Source organism: Oreochromis aureus, linkage group 10 (assembly GCF_013358895.1).
Source record: "Oreochromis aureus strain Israel breed Guangdong linkage group 10, ZZ_aureus, whole genome shotgun sequence".
Lineage (NCBI taxonomy): Eukaryota > Metazoa > Chordata > Actinopteri > Cichliformes > Cichlidae > Oreochromis > Oreochromis aureus.
Genome location: NC_052951.1, coordinates 22,920,132 through 22,930,208, shown reverse-complemented (window position 1 = coordinate 22,930,208; position 10,077 = coordinate 22,920,132). Strand labels below are relative to the sequence as shown.

General features: G+C 39.4%; 1 protein-coding gene across 1 annotated transcript; it reads right to left on the bottom strand.

Annotated features, from left to right (window-relative positions):
• Positions 1 to 447: 447 nt before the first annotated feature.
• On the bottom strand, positions 448 to 8,140 carry LOC116309375. The gene is made up of 6 exons (XM_031725963.2): positions 8,030 to 8,140; positions 7,696 to 7,773; positions 3,854 to 4,159; positions 3,328 to 3,415; positions 2,856 to 3,001; positions 448 to 923 (listed from the first exon to the last, which is right to left on the bottom strand). The coding sequence occupies exons 1-6, from the start codon at positions 8,034 to 8,036 to the stop codon at positions 757 to 759; spliced, it is 792 nt and encodes a 263-aa protein (XP_031581823.2). The 5' UTR covers positions 8,037 to 8,140; the 3' UTR covers positions 448 to 756.
• Between the last annotated feature and the right edge of the window lie 1,937 nt (positions 8,141 to 10,077).

Genomic DNA, 10,077 nt, shown 5'->3' with positions numbered 1-10,077 from the left:
CATTTCTTTGCTGATATGTGAACAGGATGACTGCTGAGGTCCAGTGTCAGGTTTGTTTTAAAATAGCTCCATCTTTTGGTGTGCCATACTCATTACATTAGTACTGTACATGTGGGAAATCTCCCCATCTGTAGATATCAGATGAGTATGATGGAAGATATTGGTAATATAATAAAAAAAATTGAATAAAGTTTGTGTTGAATAAACTTGCTATTTTTAAGACGGGGAAAATATTTGACAGCCTCATTTTTAACTTTGAAATAGAAAGCACTTCAGACAAAAGAAGAAATGAAACTTTATTTTTCAACAATGGAATAAATATAAAGTCATGGTTATGAGTGATGGGATGTAAGATGGGACATTTTTCACAGAAAAGGAGAAGGAAAATGTTAAACATATGACTCATGACTTTTTAGAAAACATCCTTTTCGATATAAAGTATTACAAAAAATTCAAAAGGTTGCAAAAACTGAGAAATGGAGACAGACAATTATCAAGTATGGTAACGCTGGTCAAGTTTGTAGAAATGTGTTTTAAATAAGTGTTATTGTGAGAAAAACAATATAGTGCATCTTTGTTAAGTTGTTGTAGAAATAGAGACCAACATTTTTTATGGCTATAATAGAGAATAAGAAGAATCAACACTTATAAAAAGTCTTATTAGCATTAGGGATTTTATATGCGGGGGCATGCACCACTTGTAAAAAAGACAAGGATGCACGGTGCCTCAGTTGTATAACACATGGAAAAAAAGGTTTATATGAAGGGTGAAGGATCAGTACCATCACACATTTGCAGCTCCAGGTGTGATGTGATGCCAGGGAACTGTTCTTGCAGTGGCAGTAAATAGCCCAAGGCCTCTCCTTGAGTTACCGGGCCGGAGTAACGATAAGGACGGATGTTGAAGATCTTCACGCAGTGTACTAAATGGGACCAAAACAAATATAAATGAATGATTTTGTGGGCACTAATCCCTTAATATCACCCTTAAAAAATGCTCAGACAAATCAATGACTTAGGCTAACTCAACACACCAAAGAGTTTGAGTTTACTTTTTTATAACTTGCTATCAATCACATGTAGATATATGATACTGATGAGGAAAATGCTCTGTATCTATCAGAATGTGACTGCCTCATTTTGAGCTTGTTAACTCTAGTTATTTGTAGAGTTTGCTTGCCTAATGTTTTCGAGCAGTCTGATCCAGAAATTGGGAGCAAAATGGCTGTATTTCCAGTTTTTCTCTATGAGGAGTATTGGATATCTGACAGATGGGTGTGGGGGATCTAAGAGTGTGAGTCTGGCTATTTGATTTTATATACAAGTGAGAGCATTTTTAAATCAAGTCTGTAGAATTGGGAAGCCAGTGTAGCTCTAAACTAGTGCCCTCTGTTATGCATTTTAGTTACTAAGCTTGCAACAGAATTCTGATTAAGTTGCAGACCAGAAAAAAAGTGCATTGTAGTAATCCAAACTAAAAGAGATGAGTGCATGAACAAGTTTTTCGGAGTAAGCAAAGGGTGGATTTTGGCAATATTCCCAAGATGGAAAAAGGTTGGCTTGATAATAAGCTCATGCCTGAAACTCCAAGACTTTCAACTTGTGGTTTTACCCTTTTAGCTTATTTCCCTAGTCTGGCTAAAGGATATAGCTGTGGTAAGGTGGGTTTAGCATTCACTTTATCATTGGCATATGAATAGTTCACTTGTGCAGCTAAAATCCTCTTCCAGATCTCGCCTTTACCATCCACCTAAACAAGCAGGCTGCCAACCTAGAAACAAACAACCTAAAAGTAGTTCTACAGCAAACTCACCAACATCATTAAATCTTAAAAGCACTTAATGATCAGTGTCTCAGCATTAATGTGGGCATCACGGTGAGGTAATGTGTCTCTGTGATGTCTAATCATGTCTGTGCTTTACCCGGAGATGAAAGGAGCTGACAGTACATGTGTTCTTCTGATAATACAGTTCAATTATAAGGCGAGAGGCAGAATGAGGACTAATGATGTTTACTCATCATTCCAGCACCTTATCAACTCAGGATGGTCTCAAAACACATTACCACGCATGAGCACATATACACACACAAATAGGTATACACCGCAAAGGCATACATGGGTATTTTAGGCACATACACAGATGCATTCCCTTTTTTTCTCTAATGATGGCCCTTATGGGGGGGTCATTACTCATGAACAGCCTTTAGTGGGGTTTCACATTGACCCCGATCTTAGGGGCTACCACGAGGTCAATGTAGTCTCAGCTCGTGTTTCAGTACCTTAACTAATCCCTTTAAATCATTCCTTTTCATTCTCATGCAATGCCTCCACCATAATAGCATAGCCTCGCCTTTGCCCTAGCCATGGAACTATACAGTAGATTAAAGGAATTCACAGGCAACACTACAAGGTTACAGGGATTTAATTAAACCTGGTTTATGCTTATTTTCAGTTATAAAAATATCTCAGGGGACTTCTAAATTGAATTTTTTAGAAATTGAAACAGATTTGCATACCTACTTATGACAATACTAACAACATGGGTCTTTGAATGATATTCTGGTAGGCCATTTGGCTGGTCTGCCACTTTGGTCCCAACTGAAATATTTTGACAAGTACTGGATGATTTGACATATGTTTGGGTACAGCTATTCATGCAGTCACTGATTCGTCCTAATGATGTGCTAAATATCTACTGAAATAGGTCTTTATCTGGTACAGGAATCAGTAAAGACTCGCAAAGTCTTTGTCCTGTTTATTTTGATTGAGACTCACATCTACAGTTTTAAAAACACTGTAATTTTCCTTGCTTTGCTAACTTTCAGGTATTGTGCTAGCATCTTGTCCCTCTTACCATCACTGAGAAGTTTGACTCCATCAAACTGATAACCAGCTGGGTCTTTCCGACTCACTGGACCGGCCAGAGAGCCTGAAAATGGTGTGTTGATGATCGAATAGTCATCACATACAAGGTCCACTGCTTTATAGAGGCCATTACCTCTGTAAAAAGACAAGTGACAGAGGAGACTGGCATTACTTTGCCATCAGAAAAGGCTAGATTCAATTAGTCATGTTAATCTGGCCAGAACAAAAATGTCTGACTAGTTATTTGGACATCTTTGTCTACAGAAAGCCAGCCTTCTACCCAGACAAAGCTTCACTCATCATTAATTCCAAGTGGTTTGGTAAAAATGTGCTTTGTCATTGTAGGGATCAGGCTTGGATACTATACAAAACTAGACACGGGCCAGTATCAGCGTCTGCATGTTGCAGTATGAGTAATCCTCTGAGGGCTCTGAGATAAAGATCTGATCAGGATTAGTCACCTTTGGGAGTTAAAAGCTCCACAGCCGTACGCATCACAGGCCCTCACTCTGTTGTGGTGACCGGCACAAAGCACGCTCCAGGCTTGGACTACAGAAAGAGGGAAAAGGAAATAGGTTAGATAATACTTCTCCTTCCAAAATAGGTACCATATTAAAAGCTGCAGCACTGCATGCCAAAAGGGCAAGCATAAAGACGATATTTTTTAAAATATGTTTTAACATCCACTGACTGTGACTCATGCTCTATTCATGTGGAAATAAGGCCAATTACAGCAGAAAGGCACTATTCAAATGTCATTTACTGATGTCTTCTCCATCAGTTGTGTGTTACCCACACATACAGCCTCACTCCCACAAAAACGTTTTCATGAGTCAGACTTGAAAAAAACTGTGCAAATCCCTTTTAATTCCTTCTTGGCAGAAAAAAAAAGAATGAGCAGTGTGTTTGTGACCATCTGGAGAAGTTTGCAGGAGGTTTGTGTCATTGTAACATTTCGATATGGGCAGATGCATATTTGTATTATACCTGGCATGCAGCACTGGCGCGTCTTGGCCCCTGAACACTTGTCTTTGAGGTATCGGCCTTGGCAGATGTAACGGAGTGGCTGGCAGATGCCTCCCAGTCTGGTGCAGCTGATGTCACTTCTAGGTGCCATGAACACTCTCTTGCTTCTTGATTTGACTTTCTTTCTTGGAGTCACAGCCTTTGGCCTCCTGTCATTAGCACTTGTGAAATTTCCCTTCACCTTGAGTCTGCTGCTGTTCTTGTCAGGGCTTTGAAATTGTTCCTTTTTTTTCTCTCCATGTTCTAAAGCGCCACTTAACACCACATCTTGGGAGAGATGAAATGTAATGAGAGTTAGAGTTAAGAGTGTAATGGAGAAAGGATTAAAAAAGAGAATAGCTCAAAAATTTCCAGGCTGAAGGATTAAATCAAACTTTTCTGAGACTGATATTTGGAATGAGTTATGCAGTATTTGGAATATGAAGCAGCAGATTTTCTTTCTGTTCAGTTAATACCACTTACAGTCTGTTATTCAAAAATGATTCCACACATCTATCTACAGTGCTGTGAAAAAGTATATGCTCCCTTCCTGATTTCTACTTTTTTTTTTTTTTGCATTTTTGCTACATCCATTTGCATCTGCTTATCCAATTCAGAGTCGCTCAAACCTCATAACTGCAATATAGACCGGGGCTGCAAAGTATCTCAAGCTGGAGTCCATGGTGTCACCAAAACTGCCTAAAGTATGCCTCACCTCCTAATGTCTCTCCTCAGTCTGAACCACCTAACCTATAATCTGTTCCTGAAGCATACCATGATTTAGCAGAAATGTTAGGAAACGATCTAGCTTTCTTTCTCTTTCTCCCTCCTCACCATCCTTTTGATTGTTTTACAGATTTACTTACAGAAGCCTCTCTGCCCACTAGTTGACTCTACAGTTTAACTAAACTGGAATGTGAAGCAATGGAAAAGTACATCATGGACCCTCTTGTAGACGGAATTATTCATCCGTCTTCTTCTCCTTTTGGCGCGTGCTTCCTCTTCGTCGAGAAGAAAGAGAAAACTCTCCATCCTTGCATTGATTTCAGAGATTTGCACAAAACAAGTACCATTACTGCTCCTTTTATCTGCCTTTGAACTCCTGCAGTGGGCTACAGTTTGTTGTTTTTCCAAGCTGGATCTCCATAATGCATACCATCTGTTGTGTATTAAGGAAAACAGCCTTCAGTACTTGCCTGTGCCACTTCTTATACCTGGTAATGCCCTTTGGTCTTACCAATGGTCCTACTGTTTTCCAAATGCTTGTCAATGACATTCTCTGTGACTTTCTGAAATGTGATTTTCTTTGTTTTATTTTTGTTTACCTGGATGACAATTTCATTTTTAAAGCCCATCTCAGAACACCAGTTGTATGCCCACCAGGTCCTCCAATACCTTCTGGAGAAGCTGTATGTTAATGGAGAGAAATGAGAGTTCCACATTGAGTATGTGTCTTTCCTTGGCTTCATCATTAAGAAAGGTCAGGTTAAGGCTGACCCAGTGAACGTGCAAGCAGTTGCTCACTGGCCAGTTTCCCCCAAAAGAAAACAGCTCTAATGCTTTTTGAATTTTGCCACTCTATCTATGACCTAAGAAAAACTTCCTTGTCTATTACTGACTTCTCCAAAGGTTGCCTTCCAGTGAAACTCTTTGCCTCGGCCTTGTTCTCATTCAACCAGACCCATCTCAGCAGTTCATTGTGGGAGTGGACGCTTCAGATTCTGAGGTAGGAGCTGTGTTATTTCAACAGAAAAATGGCAAAATTCACTCAGTGCATTGTTGGTGCCTACAAACTGCTGGCCATCAAGTTAGTCCTCAAAGAACGGAGACACTGGATGGAACAAGCTGAGCATCTCTTTGTTGTATTTACCGACCATGAAAACCCCCATTACCTTCAGACCAAACATCTAAACTTTAGCTTTTTACCAGATTCAGCCTAACCATCACTTACAGACCTGGCTCCTATAATTTAAAGCCTGACACAATGTCCCATCAATTCTCCACCTCTGATTCCACCTCAGAGAATAAAACCATCCTCCCACTTATTTGCATCATCAGTTCCTTGGCTAGGGAAATAAAGTCTCTCAATAAGTCCTCCAGCTCCCCACCTTCCCCACTTCTACAGACTCCCTCTCACCCTCGGTCCCACCTGTAGTCCCATCTGACTACTGCTCAGATTAGAAAGTCTGGTCTACTAAATATGTTCCCTTAAGGTCAAAATCCAAGAACTGTCTGCAAGTTATAGCTGTCCTTTTGATATCGAGACATTTATTAACCCTCTGTCTGCTCGTCTTAATTTACCTCACAACATCAAAATCCACAATGTCTTCCACATCACTTCACAGCTCAAACCTGTTCGGTCCAGTCCACTGTTTTGTACCTTTGCCTAATATTAAAATTTGATTGATGATCCGAAACACATAAGAGTGACAACTATGCCAAAAAATGAAGAAATCAGGAAGGGGGGTAAATACTTTTTCACTGGACTGTTTATTTATATTACAGCTAGATTTAGATATTAGGGATACCAGTTACATACTGTCATACTTCATATAGATGCTTGCTTCAAAATGCCCCCACAAAAACACTATTTTAAAAGGATCACCTTCAAAATTGCAGTTTTTAGGTATTAAGGGAAAACTTTTCTAGCATTTTCTTGATTAGTTAATAAAGTTACCAAGTAAGTCTTAGCACACTGTAGGATGCCTTTTTTCAGGGTTGAATGGTGTTACTTGTCTATATAGACAGACAGAGTCATAGTTCAGTTATTCATAGTATGTTTAATTCTGACAGCATACTAATTATCCTGCCCAGGCATGAGTCTTTGATCTTCATTAACCTCAGAAGCACATAAAATATTTCAATCACACTGCCCTGGCACAAGAACACACATTGGGCTCAGTGATTGAAAGAAGCTGCTTATCACTAGAAGGCCTTAATGAGTGGGCAGAATGGTTGGCTGTGGCATGGAAAAGCAATTTTCCTCAGCATGTGAACTAAATTAGAAAAGACCAAATTTTTTTTGACACAAGTGCAAGTATGCCTTTTGCCTCAGCAAAATTAGATAGCATTAAAGGTTTGCTGCAGTTTTACTAAATGTTTGTTTATGTATTGCCAGGCTTCTACTACATTTTAAAGCAGCTGCAGTGTTAGGCTGTTAACAGTTAAGGTACTAACAGTTAACCTGAAGAGATGAACACATGCAAAGACAGACACAGCACTGATTGGCAAGCACATTTCCATTAACTCCACTTGACTGGATACCTCTCATGGAACTGCAGGGTTGTGTCCACTGTGGCGCATGAATCATTTTCATCTCAGTAGAAAGATGGCTGTCTCATTTTCATGTCGCTCAGCAATCCCCCAGAGTTACTGTGCCTTAAGCTTTTCAGTTAGATGCAATGATGTAATGTTGCATTAAGCACTCAGTCATGCTTTAAATGTGTCATCCACTTGCGCCAACTCATAGTCTCTCTGGCAATAGGCTCGAACCCCCCAAGGTTCATGTTTACAGGAGTTTACAGTCTCCTAATAGGGCTCAGTTCATGGTAATTTGCAGGGGCAGGCAGATGTTTATGCACAATTTATTGTTTCCATAATAGGAATCTTATTACACTGCTGAATGAAAATTTGTGCCCTATGTACTCTAATGCATACCTTTAGTATGTGGATTCAAGTATTTTGTGGGAATGCATGTGTCCATGTCTGTATGAGCTACTTAATACAATTACTAATATATCCCAGACATATTCCATATACCATGATGCATGCTAGAATAGTGTGCATTTTGCAGGTGGCAATTTATATTAAAGTGACTTACGTACAGCACAATAACAGCGCAGATATGACACAGATCCTAAACAGTCTTCCCATCATCAGGTCAGAAATTAAAAAAATAAAATCTGTAGAATGATGAATGAACAACAGAAAATGTTTTTAATCTAATCAAACAAGTGTCCCATAAATATAATCTTTGTATTAATATCAACTACCTGGCTAAATCCTTCAATAAAAAAGTTAAAAATATAGCTTGGGTTTTTTTTTTTTTTTTAAAATATAATACTAGGAAATCTGTCTCAAATCTCAAAGGAACACACAGAAATTGCTGATGGAATAATACTGAGACTTTTTAGAGATAGAAAGTTGAACTAGACTTACCAGTCATGTGCAGATGCTGAAGAGTGGCTCCTGGCTCAGTGGGAAGGAACACAAAGAAGGGACTGTTGGAAAACCAGCCTGCTGTGGAAGCTACACGCCTGAGCCACAGGACATCCCCCAACTGTCAATATTGACATTGGCTGCTAGAAAGCATACCCTTTTACTGGCTCAAAAAGCTCAAGTTTACTTACTTTCTACTGCTACACTAAAAGCTAAAGATTTGGGGGGTGGGGGGCAGCTGAAAATGATGCTTGAACAAATAACTTTCCAGTTATATTATATTATTACCAGCTTGGCTTCAGTAAACATTAAATCTACTTGAGAAATTCTGTTAAAAAAATTATATTATGTATTAGACAATAAACAGTAACTTGGGAAAAGCACCAGCTGTTATGGCTAATCTAAATATACAACAGGTGATATAACAATGTGATGCTTATAATATTTAAAGTTTTTGTATTGTCTCCAAGAAATGAAGTTTATATTGTTTTATATAGTGGGAACAACCGCTGGCACTATTAGGTTATGCATAGTTGCACTGAACTCTGACTCCTAGCATGGCTCCAATTACACCCCTCCAATAAACTCATTAGTATATGTGGTGCAGTCAGCAGGTGCTTGACTGTTGTGTCAAGCTTAATGAGACAACAACAATGAAGAAAAAAGAAAAAAAGAAAGAGAAAGAAAAACTATTATATTCATACCGTGAGACTGGCATCTTTCATTGCATAATTTGCCTCCACGAGGCAATGGAAGTTAATCAATGATGAATTTCTTCCTCTCCCTCTGGGAGAGTGAAAAATACGTACATGGATGAATGATGGATGGATAAACATCTGAATGTAGGCTATTTTAGGCATTGCTTTGTGCAGAATAGAGGATGGGAAAGCCAGAGATAAGAAAAAATGATTTAATTGAGGTTACACACATTGTATTCTAGCCAAAGAAAGGAGCTAAGTGTTGTGTTTTGAGTAACTGGGTATGCCCAAAATGTGGTGGTTACCGCACTTACGAAAACTAGTAAAAGCCCTCAGAATAGGCCTTGCTGTGATGAATTTAGAGTTGATTCATAATAAATAATTAGTAATTGAGTTAACAGATGTACAACTCAAACATCTGTTTAAATGAGTCACAGAGATAAATGTGGGGTTCTTTCGTGGCAGCAACCAGTCAAAATTAATTTCAAAAATGAAGGGCTATATCTCTGTATGTACGTCCAAGTGTATTTTCCTCTACTGATGTATTGTGGTCAGCTGGTTGTTCTCTCTGAATTTACAATTTACTGAGAGCAGAGGAATGGATTCAATAGCAGCCGGTAAAGAGTTGAGCCTTTTGCAGCCAGACAGCTTTGATAATCAAATATCTGGGCAGAGGATTACACTGATGGACCATATGGCTTGGAATTTGAAAAAGAAGAGAGGGAATTAGGGAGACTAATAAAAGACAAGGGAACAGAAAAGGAGAGAATAATTAGAGCTGAAGTGGTAGTGCTCAAGACTGAGCGAGTGAGGGAGGGAACAAGTGAAAAAAAACACAGGGAAGTGAGAGAAATAGCAAAGACAGTCGACTGGGCAAACAGAAAATGAGAATGAAGCAGCAGAAATTCCAGCTAGCCTATCTGCATCCCAAACATGAAAGAAAGGCTGGTGTTGACTCAGTGAAAACCCTTTGATAAACATGGCTGCTTAAATAAAAACATGTATCACATTCTTCAAACTCCTGGGAGGACAGAACTGACATTTCACTCCTGCTTCTCTGTCAGTTAGTTCTGGCATTTCAAGGAGACAGAGAAGAGATGCCACAAGTGTTTCCTAGCAACAGTTCGCTGCAAAACCCTTCTCCTCCTCCTCCTCCCACCTTCTCTCCTCCGCTCGCCTCCCCCTAGAACTCCCTCCATCCCTGAGATACGAGTTGCAGCAATGCACCACTTGCTTTAGACCTGAAATACATTCTAATTCTCCTGACCCTCCCTCCCTCTCTCTCCAGTTCCCTTCAGCACACTGCCAGGCCTGCATCAAATGACATTCAGGTCCCTGTCATCTGTAAAG

What these genes read in the sequence shown, in the direction of transcription:
- LOC116309375 (XM_031725963.2), bottom strand. An exon ending in ATCTGCGCTGTTATTGTGCT is followed by an intron (nt 4,160 to 7,695) that starts GTACGTAAGTCA and finishes ATCTCTCCCAAG; the next exon opens with ATGTGGTGTTAAGTGGCGCT. An exon ending in AGTCAAACTTCTCAGTGATG is followed by an intron (nt 924 to 2,855) that starts GTAAGAGGGACA and finishes GGTCCCATTTAG; the next exon opens with TACACTGCGTGAAGATCTTC.